Source organism: Condylura cristata, unplaced genomic scaffold (assembly GCF_000260355.1).
Source record: "Condylura cristata isolate star-nosed mole 26May11 unplaced genomic scaffold, ConCri1.0 scaffold00026, whole genome shotgun sequence".
NCBI classification, from domain to species: Eukaryota; Metazoa; Chordata; class Mammalia; order Eulipotyphla; family Talpidae; genus Condylura; species Condylura cristata.
This window is the reverse complement of record NW_004567127.1, coordinates 22,180,222-22,199,735: the sequence shown is the minus strand read 5'-3', so window position 1 is coordinate 22,199,735 and position 19,514 is coordinate 22,180,222. Positions and strand designations below refer to the sequence as shown.

General features: G+C 45.1%; 1 protein-coding gene across 2 annotated transcripts in view; it reads left to right on the top strand.

The window, feature by feature from the left end:
• TENM2 (teneurin transmembrane protein 2) overlaps positions 1 to 19,514 on the top strand; it is an 895,709-nt gene that overhangs the window by 761,757 nt on the left and 114,438 nt on the right. For both annotated transcript variants that reach the window (XM_004689796.2, XM_012730132.1), the window contains 3 exons: positions 3,734 to 3,928; positions 9,860 to 10,060; positions 11,727 to 11,912. In XM_004689796.2, coding sequence (XP_004689853.1) covers positions 3,734 to 3,928; positions 9,860 to 10,060; positions 11,727 to 11,912 — 582 coding nt within the window. The remainder of the gene's footprint in view (positions 1 to 3,733; positions 3,929 to 9,859; positions 10,061 to 11,726; positions 11,913 to 19,514) is intronic.

Sequence of the window (19,514 nt, the reverse complement as noted above, 5' to 3'; positions counted from 1 at the left end):
ACATGGCGTGGCAGACCTCTCCTGACCCGCCCGCTGCTCCCCTCAGCAGTGTACTTCGTCTATCTGCCTGTTCTGCTCCCTGCTCTGTGTGTGAATCTGCCTGTTCTGCTCCCCGCTCTGTGTGTGGTGAATCCTCTCACTGTCCCTGCACCTCTGGCCTGTACCCTAGTTCTGTATCCATAAAATAAATAAATAAATAAATAAATAATTATTCATATAGAACTTGGGTACAAGCCAGAGGTGCAAGGACCATGAGAGGCTTCACCAGAGACAGAATGGGGAGCAGGACAGGCAGATCAACGAAGTACACTATTGAGGGGAACAGTGGGTGGGTCAAGACAGATCTGTCATGTGGGTCACCTCCAGGGCTGGGGATCGAACTTGCACTGAGGCTGCTGTGGCCTGCTTGCAGTGCTGCATCCTAACCCATTGCACCACCAGAGATGGCCCCCTACTGAACTTTTTATTTTACTACCCTTTGAAGTCAGAGTAGAGATTCAGTTTGGAATTTCACCAGGGCACATCCACTAGTGGCATCCTCACACACCTTACCACCTGTCATATGTGCCCATCAATCCTAAGAGAAAAGGGGGAGCGGGAAATTGGGTCTTGGTGAAGGATAGTTTTCTACCCCAAACCCCACAGCTGGGTTTTGAACTCTGGTCTTTCTGACACCGAAGTTCTCATTCTTTCCACAGCCACACCAGGCCACTTCTGGCCAGAATTGTTAGAACTGATTGTCCTGTAGCCATTTTTGGCAAAATGCCATAGATTTGATGATGGCAGAAAAATAAGTAGGGTTATTAAGACAGGAGTCCCCCACTTCCCAGCCTCTCAGATACGATTCCAGGGAACCCCACATGCTATGATGATCTGGGTTGAGTTCTGTCTGAGAATGAATCAGTTACCCCCAAGAAGGTGCTCCCCATGCAGAGGGTGCTCATCTCGTGTTACACCCTTTATTTTGATGGCAGGTACATTTCCATAGGACTTCTTTTACCCTGCCTTTGTTTATTTTCACATGGCATTATCCAAGCCAACTGAGTGCCCTGCTCTCCCAAGAATATGACGTTGTTTTCTGCTTGTGTTTGTGTTTTTTACCACATTTCCAGTGAACATGCAGCCAACCTATTGAAGGAAAACTGCACTTATTTTGTGGAGAGCTCTCTGACCTGACTATTCTCCATTTTTTCCCCTGAGTAATTTAAGTAGGTCACATTTGAAAATTGATTTTTGGTTTTAAATAAAAATCCATTCTTCTATACAATCCAGGTTTTTTATGTCACCTAAAGTTTACATAGCAGAGAAAAGGTTTCAATATAAATAAAGAAAATACCTGCAACAGTTGTTTATGAATTAACAAGACAATTATTATTTCCATTAATGAAGTAAATTTGCATTTTAACAGTATATAAATTTCAGGTGAGCATCGTTTAGAATCAACATATGTATATGCAACATATATAACTGTTAAAAATAGACCACTTCTTCTCTAACATTTCTGTTGTTTCCAGTTCTTGCCTCTTATACATAGTGCTGCGATAAACATGCGAGTACATGTAGCTCTTGAAATTAGTAGGATTTTTTGGGTATTTTTTTGGTAAGCACCTAGAAGGTGGGATAACTGGATCCTATGGAATTTCTATTTTTAATTTGTTTTTGAGAGATTTCCATACTGCTTTCCATGGTGGCTGCACCAATTTACAATTGCATCAACAATGTGTAAAGGTTCCCTTCTCACATTTTCCCCAACACTTGTAAGACAGTAAATATTTCTCTTACTTTGCTTTCCTGTACTTCCTACTTTCTTGTACCTTTAGGGAGGAAGGCAAGCACACTAGAGCCAGTGCTGGTGATGTAACTTTCCCACCATTCACAACAGCTTGCCCAGCATATAACCCTTAGATCAGAAACAGCCCTTGGACATACACCCCACTGCATGTGTGTACCCACACTTCTCACTGCTTCCTATTTCAGTGTGCGAGGGTGGGATGGGATAAGAAATGGCATTGACTCTAGTCTCCCATCAGGAATCATCTTTAGTGTCACCTAGATGAGAAGTGGCAATTGGATTTTCTCTACCTGCCAATTCTGCCTGTTTGCAGGGCTTAGCCTGGGCACCAGTGAAAGGTTTTGAGGTTCCGTCTAGGCTCAGGGGGACAAGAGGCTGTGATTGATTGATTGATGATGTCTACGGGGAGACAGGAGGGAGAATAGTAGTTCATGTGCACACATCTGCCATCCCTAACCTAGAGCTTAGCATAAGTTTCATGAGGAACTGACATGAAACAAATTGACTTCAAAGTCTTCAAAGCCCTCTCAAAGCTTTGAGAAAGCCCATACTTTTTTCTCCTGCTAGTTCATATTGCACAGTCCCTAAGGTAAATCTCGGGCACACTGAGTTCAAAGCTCTTTCTTCTACCCTTTCGTAGCCGATCGGCATGGGTAGCCACTCTGAACAGATCTCTCTCCTTAAGTCGCCTGGATATAGAAAGCAGGCTCCCGACATTTAGAAAGAGTTCATGTAAATTCAGTCACTGGTTTTGATGATTTCACTTTGAATTCATTCTCCTATTAGATTCATAAGGATAACAGTTCCTCTGGGAATTGTGACCCCAATAGTTTTCACATGGATCCTATTACAAAGCATGTTGGGCGGGGGAAGTTCCCTCTCTCCCCCCAAAAAATATGTCAGCCATTGAGATGTTTTTGTTTCAGGTCAGTTTCCAATTAAGATAAAACATTCGCTTATCCAGAAAAAGACCTCTCTACACAAAAGAGGTCTAATCCAGAAACGATTCTTTCCTTATCTTTCACAAATGGTCATTTATTACTCGCCATATTCTTTTTGCTTGGAGATATCTCTAAATATCTCTAGCCATTATGGGTGAATGCAAAGCTGAAAGAAAATCAGCAGTGTCCTAGAAGAATTTCCTCTCTTTGAAAAGTTAGACACTCATGGAAGCAAAGTTAGTTACTGTAAGAACTAAACAGGATGCAACTCCTGGAGGGGACTGGTGAGCCGGGGAGACCCTCACTAGGGAGTAAGCTCCTGAAGAGTGTCGTCACTTATGAGTCACTTGGGTGAGCACACACACATACTTCCTAAGTCACAGGCCAACTGGGAGTCGTGAATCATCTTCTGCAGGGCATTTCTGGAGGTATGTGAAGGCCAGTTCTATAAGCTGGGGGAAGCCTTGGTCTCCTTCAGGTCCAAATTAGAAGCCAGGTTGGAAAGTTCAGCTCTTTACAAATTGATTCTGAAATGATAAATCTAGGCTAGAGGAGAAAATAACCAGCAAAACGGTTCTGATCCCCAACACTAACACCACTACATGAGTCACGGACCTGACGTAAAAGGGCACAGTGTAGAGAGTCAGGCTAACATGGCCTCCAGCACCCCTCATTCCTGCCCCTGCCACTTGATCCACCTGAACCTCCTCTGAAAAATGGGCACTGATACACTGGCCTCCACCTCAGAGCTAGTTACCATGATTCATTAGTAAATTGCACATAAAGCCTTCCATGCTGAGCCCAACCTATAATACACCCGGAACTGGCAGAAACCCTTGTTGTCAGCAGCCCTGTCACTGTGGTCGTGAAGAGGCTCACTGGTCACTTGGAGGTGGCCCTGCACCTCCATGGCCCAAGTCTCCCACTGCAGCCACAGCACAGGCAAGCTGTGCCTCCCCCAGTGCGGGCCCCCGTGACCTGGTGCTGTCTCTGTTTGCAGCCGCCTGCCCCGTCCTGTGCAGCGGGAATGGACAGTACTCCAAGGGAACGTGCCAGTGCTACAGCGGCTGGAAGGGTGCAGAGTGCGACGTGCCCATGAACCAGTGCATTGATCCTGCCTGTGGGGGCCATGGCTCCTGCATCGACGGAAACTGCGTCTGCTCTGCGGGTCACAAAGGCGAGCACTGCGAGGAAGGTGAGCACTGGCAGGCCCGCACCTTTCCGTATAGGCTCAGTCCAGGACCTTCCGTACCAGGATCTTCCATGTTTTTGCAAAGGAAACGTGAACATCTTGCCCAGATAGCTTCAACCCCCTTAGCTTAGATGGATTTGTGCTGTTGGCAAACCCAGAAGGTTGATGGGGTGATTCTACAAGGGATGTGTTGTTTTGCCCTTCTCCATGAAATTATTTCTTTTTTCTCTTTTCATTTCTTTTTTTTTTCCTCTTGATTAGCGCTCTCTCCCTCTCATTGAGTGCTTTCTTCACTTTTCTTCTGTTCCACCCTCTCCCTACCTTTCCCCCCTTCTTTTCCTGCTGCTTCCCCACCTTCTTTCCTCTCTTCTGCTTTATTTAAAGTCCTCTGTATTGGGGATTACTAAGCTATTTTAAAAAACAAACAAACAAACAAACAAAAACAAGAATGGTTAATCCCTCTGTCTTCCCCAAAGCTATTTTGCTTTTTGTTTTCTTGTTGTGTTTTGGTTTGGCCATTCCTGGTAATTAAAGATTCATGCATGTCTGTGTACATATTTCAACAAAAATTAATATCAACAGAAAGCAGTCAGGCTTGAAAGGCTGTAGGTACCCGTGTCATTGAAAGACACCAGGTAGGGCACGTTCGCCTGGTCACCTGTGATCACACAGAATTGGAGGAGAGGAGATACGCAGCAGGGTGAGATTCCATGAGTCCAGACCAGTGTACACACATGAAGTGAAGAAACGCTAACACAAATGAAGCAGTCATAGCTGAATCTAGTCCGATGAAACAGAATTGGAGACCAGGTGTGGTAACCAGAGAGGAGGCATGGGTGAAGGCGAACAGGCATACGCAGAAAGAGCACCTCTTGGCAGGTGTCAGAAGCTAGCTCTAACTAGTCCTGGTTACTCTAAGTCAGTGCTTTCAGAAGTATTGTTTGGTACCAGATTGTTAGGCCATGTGAGGCAAGGGGATGCAGCCAACCTGCTGACTATCCTGCCCAGCCTATTCTGTTTGTCTCTCCAGAATATGCTGGTTCTCTCCTAGTCCACTCACCCCCGCACCGATCCCCCCGCCTTTCTTTCCAGTCCTGTCCCGTCCCAGGGAGGTGTCCCCGTGTGATTCAAACATCCTTTATCTGGCAGAGAGAGAGAAGCATCCACTCAGTCAATAGACCAAGGGAAAAAGCCCAGGCCTGTGAGACAGCCTGAGATGACCACTCAGGGTAGCCCCTTAGAAAAGTTGCTATTGCCATTCACCCATTTCTTGCTCACTGCCAAGCTCCTAAGGAGGGAACTCCGGATGCTATGAGGTTCTCATATCCAATGCAAGTGCTCTTCTCCCATCCTGCTGACGTGCTCACAACAGCCCTCACCACAAAGTAATGTGCTAGCGGTTGATAGAAAGTACGCACAGATGTCCCCTTTATGAATGGTCCCATCCCATAGCTTTTAAAACTGTGGCTACAAAGCATCTGCTTCCATGATGTTATTCCCCTAAAACTGTCCAGTGCATCAGCAGTGACCCCCCCTAGTGAGTCCCAGAAGTCTGACGGCCAGATCTTCAGTTGCTCCACTCTGTTTTTCCCTCTATTAAAAAGGTAGCCTCCCTTTGTCTGCAACATAAAACCAAATTGGGAGTTTGGATGAAGGAAGGACTGATTTAATAACCCTGCTTGAAAGGTTAAAGTTCTTAAAGATAAATGGACTGCAGGAGAAAAGCTGCATTCAGTGCCAACCTGGGAGAGGCCAATCTGATGACGAGAAAGCCTCGAGTGACCTTTTGCATTTGTCATTTGGCATGGTCTTGGAATTTCCTAAAGCAAAATCTGCGCTCATTGTGGAAGGGGATTTTCAAATGATTCCTCAAATTCCTTACATTCCCAACCAGTCTTATTTACATGTTCAGAATGAATTAACCATCCCGCAAAAGTCGAAAGACCCATGGTTCATTAAGAAAGCATGAAGTCTCCTCTATTGATTTCTGCTACCTGAAAAGAATGAACCGAGGTGATTCATATGCTGTTTTCAAAATAGGAAATGGAATCAGAAAGTCCGGGTCAGCACTTTTTCTTCCATTTAGCTTTTTTATTTCTGATATTCATCATAGTCATAACGTTCAAACAACTTACCTGAAATGGCCATCACAACGAAATCAATAGTTGCCATCTTCCATTTTTGCTGCATAAACATTGTTGTACTATTAACACATCTGCACAAGAAAGGGAAAGGACGTATTCATGAGGCTTCATTCGGTGAAGTCTGGGAGAGTAGGAAGATGATGAGAAGAATGGAAAGAATGGACGTATTAGTTTAAGTCAGCCATGTTTTCATGTCAGTTTCATGGTTGAGTCATTTTTCAATGACATTTAACTTCATAAATGTAATTCATGGTTCTTGAGGGGTTTAGAGTACATATTGTTTGTGAAACTCCTTGACCTCCTTTTTTATCCTTAGGGATAGCAATTGCATTCACAACCCTTTTTTGTCAAACCTACAGAGGGCCCAGGACTAAATGAACTCTAATGATCTCAGCTACCAGGAGGCTGGTGGTGTAAGGCGTACAGTACTTGGCTCGTAAAGGCCACTGTCCCTCTTTTAAATATAGCACTGTTTCTATTTATAAATCTTCATAAAATGCCATAGTCCCTCTTCCCTGCTACGGACTCTAAGGATGTGGCCCCAAGGCCATCTCGCGAAATTGGAACGAATTTTAAAATTCAGGGGAGCTGTTCCTCTTCAAGTCTGAAGTTAGTTATCCCATCAGCTGCAGTAATTACGTGGCACAAAGGGTGTATTTACTGGTATCACTGACCAGAGAAAGAGTTACCTCATATTTCTAGATAGAAATAAATGGTTCTTTTGATGACATTCCACTGCTGGGCTAATAAATCTCAGTGGATTTTCCTCTTTCCTTCATACTATAATTCAGATAGAAAAGAGAAAGCTAATTTATCTAGAAGAAGAATACCATTTTCCTGGGAGTTTTGGGCATATTTTTATTTTATCCATTTACAAAAAAGATTATATCGTTTTTTAATTTTTTGAAAGCTCCTAGCTGTTGGCACCTCACCAGCCACTTTAAATGGCTAATTATAGATGAAGAGTAATTTTTGAGGCACACAGAACATAAGATAAATTTGTGTGTATCTTTTGGCTATACTAGAAATGGGGACAGAATAAAAAACTAGAACTTTAGGGTTTTCTTTTATTAGAATGTGGGCAAGATTGCTTCTGAATGAATTAGTTCACATTTTGCAGATCCCATATCACAGAACATTCTTCCCAAAAGCAAGAAGTTGTTAGCACCATTTCTTTTTCTTGTCAGTCCTTCACACTAGAAATTTGTCTCATTAACGACTAATGCTTATAGCAAAGTCTGTCATTCATTCTTGCAGCGACTGTGCATGGAACACCCACTGTATTCTCTTAACTGTGTGAGGTAGAGACACCAGAGGCATTGCACAGCGTCTTCATAAATGCCTGTGCACATTTGAAACTTTCAGTTCATTTCCAGCCAGATGTTCTCCACCATCTTAATAGAGCAAGTTTGAAGGCCACTTAAGGGGTCACATTAGGAATTATAGTCCTGCAACAATAAACTCAATAGTAATTGTAGCCAAAAGAACGTGGCATCATCTCCAACTAGTGACAAATTCCAATAATTCACCTTTCTGATTTAAAAGGAAAAGATCAATAGCAGCTTGTTTCTCCAGAGCTCAAGTAGTTTTGAACTTATTTCATAAATAATATCTTCCTGAGAAGATCCAAGTCGAATCCCAAGAAACAGCTCTTAACCTTGAAAAGTCCTATCCTTACCTCAAAGGAGGGATTCTCTTTGGAAAGTTCATGGAATATTGTACTTTCCAATAAATCTAACTTCCTCCAGCCTGCTGTCCCTAAGAATGAAAAACGTCTGTGGCATGAATTAGCTAAATAATTTCTACTAGGAGCGAGTGTGTCATCGATTGTAAAACACACCATTATTTTGTATTACCAAAAGAAAGAATAAAAAAACACTGCACTACATAAACTGGGACCCCAAGAGGTTACTACTTAACTGCTGTGATGAACTATGTAGAGGTCCATCATGACATTAGGCAGAGAGAAATCAAACCTCTGAGAATTTGAAGTGCAAGATGCATACATGCAAGACACTGAGTTACATTCTTAGTGGACCCTAGAAAATCTCAAGAAGAAAACTGAGCAAGCCCAAGTTGGCTGTGTCCCCAGATGCTGACAGAGAAAGTGTTTTCTTTCTTTCTCCCCTGGGCCAACAAGACTGATTCCTATTAAAATGAGGGAAAAGTATGTCTTAGTCAAAGAAAGTGATGACACTTCTCTATTTCTCTGATCCACAAAGCCACACTTGAGCCCTCTGCAAAGCCACTTGTCACCATTCAAATCCCACAGTGAGCAGTGTCTTCCTCCAAAGACCGGTGCATCACGCCTCGGACTACCGAGGACTCCAGTCTTCCTATAAAAAGCACTACTCAGCCCTCCCTGGTGGTGCAGCGGGTTAAAGCACAGCACTGAGAAGCTAAAGCTACTTCCGCATGAGTTCAATTCCCGCCTGTCCTGGAGGTGACCACATGGCAAGACAGACCTCTCCTGACCCGCCCGCTGCTCCCCTCAGCAGTGTACTTCGTTGATTGCCTGTTCTGCTCCCCACTCTGTCTCTGGTGAAGCCTCTCACCGCCCTTAAGCCCCCGGCCTGTTCCCCAGTTCTGTATGTACAAATAAAATAAATCTTTAAAAAGAAAAAAAAAAGCACTACTCATTAAACCTTCTAGTCTGGGTCATGTTCTCATGCAGGAAGTTCTGTTCTCATATAACTCAGTTATGATTTTGACAAAAGATTTCAATTGATATTTCAGCAAAGAACATATAAAAAATGACTAGTAAATACATACATGCTTTATTGAAAATTCAAATTCTAACCATAGTGACCTGCCATTTCCAACCCACCAAAATAGCTATCAAAAAGGCAAGCAGTGAGAAGCCCTGTCAGGATATACAGACTTTGAGCCCTCCTTCCCCACAGGTAGGAATATAAAATGGTGTGCCTACTTGGGAACACCGTTTGTTTCATTAACAATTTGAACATTAAAAAGCACAAAGTCTTGGCCTCAAAAACTGGTCTGTGCAAACTTCATTTTGAGCTCATTCCAGAGAAATCAAGTTACCTACTGCATAGATGCCCGCTCTGATTATTAAGATGGCCAAACAGAGTGACAGTGACTGGAATGTGACCATGATGAGCTCATCTGACTGACAGTCTAGGGAAAGGCCGGCACCATGGCCAGACACTCGCCCTCCTAGCCCAGTCATCCTGAGTAGGAAGGTTAGCCCTGGCAGATCATTTCTACATGCAATTTAGTTCTTCTCTCCTGCACATTTATGAACTCCTTGAATAGATGTGTGCTCAGAGAATGAAAACTAATTTTAGATTCAGCCTAAGTGAAACTTAATTAGGAAAGTGACTCATTTATGAGTTTCATTGGTTTTCTTTTTAATCTTTTATTACCTTCTGATGTCAAGTATTAGTGAAGTTAGAGTGAACCTCTCTACCTTTCCTCTAGAAATAGAGAAGGATAATTGGGTTTGGTAACACGTGTAGACATATCACCAGTATTCAAAGGCTCTGATGTGGTTTAATTACTAGTGTTTGTGAGTACAAAGTTCAGACATACCTCTTTGTCTTGTTCCTCCAAATTCTGCTTGAGAGGTGACCCTCTCTCCCTCTTACAGTCTTTTCAAGCTTAGAATTGGATGTGTTGACCAAGAAAAGCTCTCTGGCAGGCATTCTTCCAGGGACTGGTACTAGTGAAATGTTCCACGTGCTTGCTTGTGGATTGGAATTGGCAAACTGGTGTCTCGTGGCCCATCGCCCGTGAGTAATTGACATGTTTCTTGTTTGCTTTTTTTCAGTTGATTGCTTGGATCCGACCTGCTCCAGCCATGGGGTCTGTGTCAACGGAGAATGCCTTTGCAGCCCTGGCTGGGGCGGTCTGAACTGTGAGCTGGCCAGGGTCCAGTGCCCGGACCAGTGCAGTGGTCATGGCACTTATCTCCCGGACACGGGCCTCTGCAGCTGCGATCCTAACTGGATGGGTCCCGACTGCTCCGTCGGTAAGCCAAAAGGTTTTCTCCCTGATTCCCTGATGTTCCTGACTCTTGTGCCGTGTGTTCCTCCTGTCGGCCAAATGATGGAAATCTACTTGTCACACTCAGCAGGGGTTCCAGGGACTTCAGCCAGTTGTATTGCGTCTTTCTGACTCTCTTCTCAGTGGTGAATCCTATGATCTTGAGAAACAAGCAAACAAAACCCCACGTAGGTTCTTGTGCCTCGTTGGTTCCATCACTGCAAATGGATGAGGGGCCCGGGAGGGATGCTTCCATTTGCATTATAGGTTTTCTTATGTACACTCCCTCAAGGTACCAGAAAACAAAACAGAACAATTCAGTTCCAGACAAACTGAATGGAACGTCCTATAAAGCAGAAAAAAGGCTCCCTCGGGGTGCTGTGTGAACATGTTATAAAGCTCTGCTATACTCCAGTGACAGGAGAATAATGAAGTTGCGCTGTATACTTTATTTTCCTAAAATTAAGAGTATGTGTCTTACCTCCTGAGTGACCTTAAAATGGAACGGTTCAACAGTTCAAGCTGGTCCCAACCTTCCCGAAAATGGTTCCGTTCCCACTGACAAGTGCCTATCCAAGCGAGCGATCATCATTCCGCCCCCTTCCTCTGGGTAGTGAGACAGCTGTCAGATTGCCATGGCAATCAGGAAGGGAATAGATGTGAAGCTTTGCCTACAATGGAGAAGAAATGAATATTTCATTCCAAAGAGAAAAAACAGAAGAGTCAGTTAAAATGGGCTATTTTGGGATGTCTTCTCAGCCCACTCAACTCTGGCTTCAATTCTAATGCTGGTGGTCCAGGCCAGGCTTGGAGGAGGGCGGGGGAAGGAGGTGCCCTAGATCTTAGACCTAACCGTGCCACCCACATGCTGTGTGACTTGGCATCACTGACCCCCCCGTGGCATGACAAGCCGCACCCCTTCTGTCGTCTGGAGTAAGGATGAATGTCCTGCACATGCTTGTCCTCGGGTGAGAGGTCTGAACGCCAGAGCGTGTTTATCTGTCTGTCTGTCTCCTCCTAACCACAAAAGACTTTGAGCTCCTTTGAGAAAGAGGCTGTGTAAATGCAGCGTGGTTACAGCAGTCATCGCCAGCCACCAAGAGGCTGATCTGGATGATGGTGGGGAGGGGCTGCGGTCATCAAGGGGACAAAGCTGCTGGGACCCCACTGGCCTCTGGTCTGTGCAGGGCAGCAAAGGGGAGGGAAAAATTCCAGTTGGCTAGAGTCAGAATCCACAGGTCTTTTCGGGTAGGCACCTGAAAAAGCCAGCCAGGATGGCCACTGGGCTCACCAGTCACAAGCTCTAGATGCCTGTTCTCGTGCCCTGGTGAGCATGCAACCCTCTGGAGGACTTGTTCGAACAGATTTCTGAGCCCCTCCCCTGGAGTTTCTAATACAGGAAGTCCAACTGAGCCCCAAGAATTTGTCTTTCTTACAAGTTCCTGGGTGCCGATGAGGCTGTCGTCCGACTTTGAGGACATGCTTTGAGAACCCCTGCTCTACAAAATGCATAGCAATGTGTGAACCCCCGGATGACATGGCTGCGGGCCATGGGGCCCGGTCCAGGCCCCCTGGCCACCTGCGAGGTCCGGCCTCCAATGGAGGGTTTCGCCGGCTATGCTGTTGAGCTGTAATCATTGTTTTTCTTCCAGAAGTGTGCTCAGTAGACTGTGGCACTCACGGCGTCTGCATCGGGGGAGCCTGCCGCTGTGAAGAGGGCTGGACAGGCGCCGCTTGTGACCAGCGCGTGTGCCACCCCCGCTGCATTGAGCACGGGACCTGTAAAGATGGCAAATGTGAATGCCGAGAGGGCTGGAATGGTGAACACTGCACCATTGGTAGGCAAACGGCAGGCACCGAAACAGGCACATATTGCTTTATTTTCATAAATCGTAGATCTATAGTGATGGTCGTGCATTGCAACCGGCTGTTCCTTCGGGGCACAAGTGCTCTCCAACAGTCCTGCTGCCTCTCCAAATCTCCCCGGGGGTAGGGAAGGGAAAAGCAAAGTGCCCGATTGGAAAAGGCTTCCTCTTTTTGCCAGGGTTCCAGATTGGGAGGAAAGGGACCAGACTGGATGAGAAAGTCCTTCCAAATCACTGGCTTGGGTGGGGAGAAATGCACGTGCATGGGAAATTGTCAGAGCCTGGAGGTTTCAAGGACCCCCAGAGGACTGGTCTCCCTTGTTGGAGTCCTCTTCTGGCTGGCTTGATCACTGGATTCCTCCTTGCTGGCAGCAGGTGGACTGACTTACTTTAGACCAGGTAGATGCAGGCAGGACTCGTGATGTCCCTGCGTAGCCAGGTATGGCCTGCAGTGGGCGTGAGCACCTGCTTGCTCTCCCAAGCCAAAGCTCAGTCCCTGGGCTCCTGACCTTCCCCATCTCCTCCACTACCAATGAAAGTTCTCCTTCTCTGGTCCCATTCCCTTCTCACTCGAACACCTCTCTATGTAAGCTTCTTGACCATGGACCTTTTTTTAAAAGGTCATTGATTCTCTTTGTTGAGAAGCAACAGTTCTCAAATCCCTTCCGTTTTGTTTATGCTTGCTTTTTGACATTATTATGGTCTGGGTTGGGCAGTACTGGATCGAATGCCTCCAGTAGCCCTTTAATTGAGGAGATGGTTTTCCACATCTCAGACAGCTGGGATTACCCGGTTGTCAACTTGAGCGTCCTTTTACCTCCAGTTTTTGCTTTTGTTGTTTAATTAAGTCCACTCTGGCATTGATTTCATGCCAGACTGGCTAATCCACTTGCTTGCAAGGAAGCTCTTGGAGAAGTTTCCAAACAACTTGCTGACTTGCCCCCACAAAGTTACCTGTGATTCTAACCATCAAGTTTGGGGCCCTGCCCCTAATACCCACCCAAAAGCCCAGGTACAGATTGGCCACCTGGAGGGAGAGGGGTCAGGAGCTAATCCAGGACTGACTCATGAGAGTAGACTCAGTTTCCCATGCTGTTCATTTGGGTGTGCTGCCATAAAGCAGCCTCTCCATTAGCGTCCCCCCACTTTCATTGAATTGGCACCCGAGGGGCAGCACGCCAATCCAGGCTATGACATAGCACTGGGCCCCCGCCGGGACAGTCTGTTGGCAGTGAACTGTTTTTGCAATCTCTCAATGATGCTCCAGATCCTGCTCCCCCTGCAGCCACTTTCATTTTCATTTCCCTGCAGAGACTGGGGGATAATTCAGAAGACTCGAGGGAGGGATGCGTGCAGCCTACTACCAGGACAGTTGCAAATGTTCTCCAATAGCTAATGGTCCTCAGAAGCACTCTTCTTAGTGTACTTTTGCATGCTTAGTGAGACCAGTATAGACATCCTCCATCCCCGTATGTCCATTGCTTTCAGTCTACCTCCCTCCACCCTCAGAGAAGGGTTTTTGCCCAGTCCACCACCTTTAATTAGAAAACCTGTGCTTTCTGCCTTCATTCAACCCACTCCTTCCCTGTGTCCCACACTTCCTATGTCTCTCCAGGGTACGGCCTTGCCCTTGCCTACCTCCAGCCCATCTTTACTCTGGAAATAGCTCACAGGAGAGCAAACCAGATGGACTGGAGCAGAGGGTGGGATAACTGTGGCCTGCTGCCTGCTTTTCTGTGGCTTAGATGCTAAGGATAGTGGTTGCGTTGCTTAAGCATGGAAATGATCAAAAGAAATACATCTCCTGACACATAGCAATGACATGAAATTCAAATGTCAGCATCCAGAAAGCATGAGAAGGGGGACACCACATCCATAGGTGTGGGAATTGGCTGGTTCCATGCTGCCTCTAGGCTCTGAGTGACGGACAGTTACTCGATGGCTCATGAACAGTGGTTATATGGCCCTTTACAGAAGGAAATAGGCTGCCACCCAAATTAGAGAATTGTGCAAGTCTTGATAGAGAGAGAGGAGAATAGAGAGGCAGGCCCACAGTCCTGCCACAAGAAGACCCCAGTTATGCCTTGGAGTAGAACATATGAGGAGCCAAGAGAGGGAGAGACAGTTCAGACATGGAGATTCCATTCCAGAAGTGGAATGGATTGAAGATACTGACTGCAGTGAAGTGTCTCTCGAGCCTTTGAAAATGAGAAGGGAAGATGGCAACTTTAGTCTCAGTAGAAATAGAGAGGATGTGGCCAGCAGGAGAACAGAGGTGGTGTTTTATTCCAGTGAGCCCTTTGGGTGAGGTGAATTGGAAATAGGTGTTTCTGCTACTTGAAATGTCTGGTTCAAGTTTCACCAAGTGCGTTCTTGAGAGACATAGAAAGTACAAATTTATATGCCAAGTCCAGCTCCCCAAATGAAACAGAAAGTCTCTGTTTCAGAACTGTGATCTCTTGTGACTTTGACTTCTCGCTCTGTAAGGTATAGAGTTCCTTATTCACCAAGGTCTTGTCTTATGAGACATTAGTGCACTGTGGTTCTGTTAGTCGCATAGATGCTGTCTTCTCACAGTTATGTTGACTGGGTTTTGCTCCAAGAAACCTAAGCATACCATAGCTGGTGAGATTTGCTATTCAAAATCTAGAGGCGTTCATATGCGCATAATTGCTTCTTTTGCTTTTCAACCTCTGGCCCCAGAGCTGTTTCTTGGTGTTTTAGTCTTTTATTTTGAGCAGACACTCCTGTCAATTTGTTTTAAGTAAATGCCACAATTTACAAGTCCACAGCCGGTCCTCCTCCTCAGGGACACTGACAGAAAGAAAAGAGACTCTTTGGTCCTTCCCAAGCAGAGCCTCAAGTGTGCTATTTTGAAAATAGAAGGCTTATAAGTATGAAATGGCACCAATCTAACAGACAGTGCGTTGGGAGATTTGGGGTAAGACAGTGGTTAGGGTTGGGGAGCTTGGATTGTCAGTCTCCTATTTTCTAAAGGTCATTAAGGTCGCTTTCTTAAGGTGACTGCAGAGGATCAGCTGAACATTTTGTGCCTGCATGTCTGTGCCCCATTCACCTTGCTGAAGGGGCCCAAAGAGATAGATGGGGGGGGGCCTGGGGGGGTAGAAAGGCCAAAGATAAACTCAATTTAGGAGAAATCACCAAGATCTTTATATGTTTGATGTACTTATGGAATTTTTCAAACTTTTTTTTTATATATCTGAAAATGTACCTATTTTTGCTAAAGATTTAAATAGAAGTTATAGCAGCTCTGTGCTAACTGCTTATAGCTAATTTATCGGTAGACAGATCCCACCAAGAAGTGATTCTTATTTATAGGAAGTGATTCTCTTTGTAGGAAGTTAAATACAAAGTGTGGCTAACAGCTATAGAATTGCACAGAGGAGACATATACTTTGATTCCAAGTCGATGACAATTCATATATATCTTTGGAATATATTAGTATTATTTGGATAGGCTGCAGTTTATGCTTATGAATAAACCAAGAAGCACCATAAAAATAGTTTTTTATTCTTTAAGCACAGTCCTAAAATGGGTTGTTGTTCCTTTCACCCACCCACACCACCACGAGCCCTAGTCACCTTCAAAAGGCCCTCGAGAGGCTATACACCAGGCCACACACAGACTCTAGAAGAGCTCACAAATCACCATGACTGCTAGTCAGCTCAGACATGCAGCCCTTACATTATAAAGGAATAGAGTAGAGCAGTATGCATTGCTAGCAGAGCCAAGACGAACTATAACACGAGACTGGTACCTGTGTGTCAGAATACAAGGAAGAAAGCTGGATGTTAACTGAGCATTGCTGCTGTTGTCTTCTAAAGGTGGGCCATCCAGACATCAGTTCTGAACCATACAAACTAACACACTGGCAGAGTAAATCGTCCAGAGCCAAGTGCTGATCCTGGGGAATGCTTTGATCTCTGGGTAGTGAGCAATGTCTGTGATGGTGATTCCAGTTTGTTTATTTTGGCTATACAATCCTGCCCTCCAATTGCATTGCAGAGCGAGACCTCGATTCCCAGCACTGGGAGGGGCGGCTGAGTGACACACCCATGTGCCACAAGTCAGGACCAATTTCTTTGCACTCTCTCTCATTAGGGCCCTTCTATTTTTCCTTTTTAATTGGTTGGGGGAAAAAATAGGTCCTGGCGATGTTAATAGGAAAATGAATCTTTACCCAAGGTGAAGTCAGCCATGTGACAATCTGATGTGCTGATTAAGTGATTGTCATCAGAAGTAGACAGGGTCACCGTCCATGAGGGGGAGAGCTTCAGAACTGCAGGGAAAAGCTTAGGAAGAAACGAGTGACAGAATGAACCAACCGTGACTGAGTACCCCTGCTTCTGCCTCTCCTGCCAGTTTCCTTTTGAAGTTTAGGGGACTCTCACTCTGCAGTGAGATCTAGTTCAGAGGCAATTAGCCACCCTAAGCCTGCCTACTGCCTGCTCTGTGGACGCAGCTAATGCTGATTGGTTAATTGTCTTCTGAGGGCTCTTATAGGAAACTTTTCTAGACATTCCATCTTCTGGAGAGTGAGAACTTGAAACATTGGTCTTTCATTCTTTAAAATTATGGACAGATTTAGACTGAGCACAAAAGGTGTCCCACAGCTGACTCATTACGCCACAGCTTGTCCCAAAATGTGAACACTCATTGATGATCAAGAATCATCATGTGCCCAGAATTCCCATTGCGTCTGCATCAGGCAGGCTGGCTGATGATTCCTACCCAAACCCAGAACAGGGATCAACAGGTAGTAGTCTCATCACCGATGTGTTTCCTTTCTTGGTTAGATCTTGAAGCATCAATGGGAAGGTTGACATGATAACTTTATGGCTCAAACATTCTCTAGTGTAAACAGAACTATTTTCTGTATTGTTTCCTGTGTGAGTTTGTAATTTGTGCCCTTGGAAGGAGCTGAAAGGAAGGGGCAGTGACTTGATATTTTCCTGCTGTTTCAGAGGAATGCCATTGCTGTGCTAGTGTATGGCCCACGGGTTCTGGGCCAACAAATAAATAGCCTGATAGTCAGCATTACTACTGACTTCACAAGAACAGAGAACGAAAATCAGTTGAACTCTTGGAACAGAAACACATGGGTGAGAATTAGCATGAGGGAGAGACCCAACTCAAAGTAAGGAAAGCATGTAAGAGTAACAGCTCATGAAAAACTGGGGTAACATGCCCTTGTATCTCATGTATGTGTGTGAGAGAGCACATGTGCTTGTATATAGAGGTGTGTATGTGTGCATATCATATGTTGTGAGTCCCCTGTCCCTTCAACATTTACGAAGAATCTGCATCCCCTCCAAGTCTTCAGTTCCAGACCATACTGTTGGCACCAGACCTTACATTAGAGGCAAAGGGTGTTAGAATCTAAGCTGCCTTGATATTTGTGATGGGCATTTTCTCTGATACATTGTGGTGTCCTGAAGTAATAGACTAATAAAGAAGGAAGGGAGGGGTGAGGGGAGGGAACCAGTACTGTATTCTGGCTCCATTCTGACCCAAACATTCTGGGTGCCTTTGCAAAAGTCACCAGAATTTCTGGCCTCAGTGTCTTCTTGCGGCACATGAGGGGACTGGATTATGTAATCACTTTCCAGAGTGTAGTTCACAAACATGAGAAGCTTGTGTGTTTGTGTGTGTGTGCAAATGTGTAAATTACAAAGAGGAAGAGAGAGAGAATAGTTATGTAGACCTTTTAAATATAAGTCTGAGTGCAAACTATAACTAGCTCATCAAACGTACTCTGATACTGGTATTACTGCTTGGGGATGTGGTGCCAGTGGGCAGCAATGTTAGGCCAGAGTAAATTTAAAGAAAAATATTAAGTAAATAGCTGCAGATATTGCAAATATCATGAATGCGGTATGTGATTGAATTTAGAACACACTTGGATGAGGTGATCTCCAAGGACCTGTCCATCTACAGAATGTTATTACTTTCATGCAGAGACACAGGAATGGGCTACTGTGGCACCGAGCCGTCTCCCTCCTGGAAGGGCAGGAAAGCTTCCAGGTAGGATGCTGCCCTCTGCACCCATATCCAAGGGATCAACACAGCCAAGCGTTGGCTCTGCTACAGTGTGGAATGACGCTTTTTGTGGTTGTTAGTTTCTCTGCTTGTCTTAGCTCCAATTTATTGCTGGTTTTCATTGGGAATCTTTTTGCACATTGAAAAAGTTCCTTACACAGTCTGAATAATCAGACTCCACTTTATTCATTTCCACTTAGGTGTACTAATTAGGCAGAGGCATTAAATTAGAGGTTTCTCTGTCTCTATTTGTTTGACTTGAATTCAGGGCAACGCAGGCATGACAGTGACATGCTTCAGACACAGGCTTTTATGTCAGTCTCCCTGAGATCAAATCCAAGCAGGTTTTCTCACCTTTATGTGCTTCTGTCTCTTTGTCTGTGAAATGGGGAGACTAAATACTACCGACCTCACTGGGTTATGTGTAGATAAAGAAGTTACTTGGCACAAACCCTACCTTAAAATCAGAGCCAAATAACTGTGAGCTAATGCCCTCATCATCCTCTTCCGCCCACCCCACCCCCACTCCCCGCCACCAGTATTCTTTGGTGCCAGTGTAAGATCAATTAAAGGGCAAGGGAGGGCTATCAAAATAAACTTCTCATTAAGACACCTCTCTACCTTCCACCTCCCTTTCACACATCTGTCTCCAATCCATCAAGCAGTTAGTAGCATGTCAAAAATACACCCACTCACTACCCAGCCCTGAACAAAGGTTGATTCTGTCAGATGCTGGCATCTGGGACTTAGCGAGAAACATAAACTGCTTCTTTTCCCTGAAACCATTCCTGTTTAGTTTACCAAACAACCCAATTGTACATGGAATCAGATACCCATCTAGCCTCATTGTAATCGAGGTTTATTATAAAATTGCAGTTTGCTGCTTTCAACCAAGGTTTCGCAAACTTAGCCCTCAGACATAATCTGGGAGAAGGAAGAGACCTATGAGAATTTGATTTTCATTCAGGGCTCCATCTTTATGGAAAAATAATTCCTTTGAAGTATCAATTTAGGATTCTCAGTGAACAGAATCAAGTTTCTGTCACTCTCGCACACTGCTTCTCAGAGAGGAGACCACAGCCTTATCCTTGAGGAGTTTAGACGGCTGCTGTTCTCCCCAACAGGACAAGTGGCATTTGTCACAGTTGCAGGAACTGTGGGGTCAGTGAACTGTATCTCTCAGAATATCATTCCTTACTCCTCCTCCCTGGTGACTATGGAGTTCAGGGTTAGGTTTGAACTTGGGCTCTGTGCATCCAGGAATGAGCCAGGATGCCCACCATTCACCAGGTTAATCACACCACCTAGCCTGGTCAACTTCAGGATCACCCTCAGCCTCCCTCACTTGCATTCCCTGGAACACGACCCACAGGTAACACCTGGGGACTTGTTGTCATACCTCCACTCACCTCCTGGGAACCGCACCGGTAGCCCAGATGAACAGGAAGAAACAAATTTTTGCATTTCCTCCCAAGCTGCCTGCTAATAGGGTTCAATCTTATACCAACCCACTT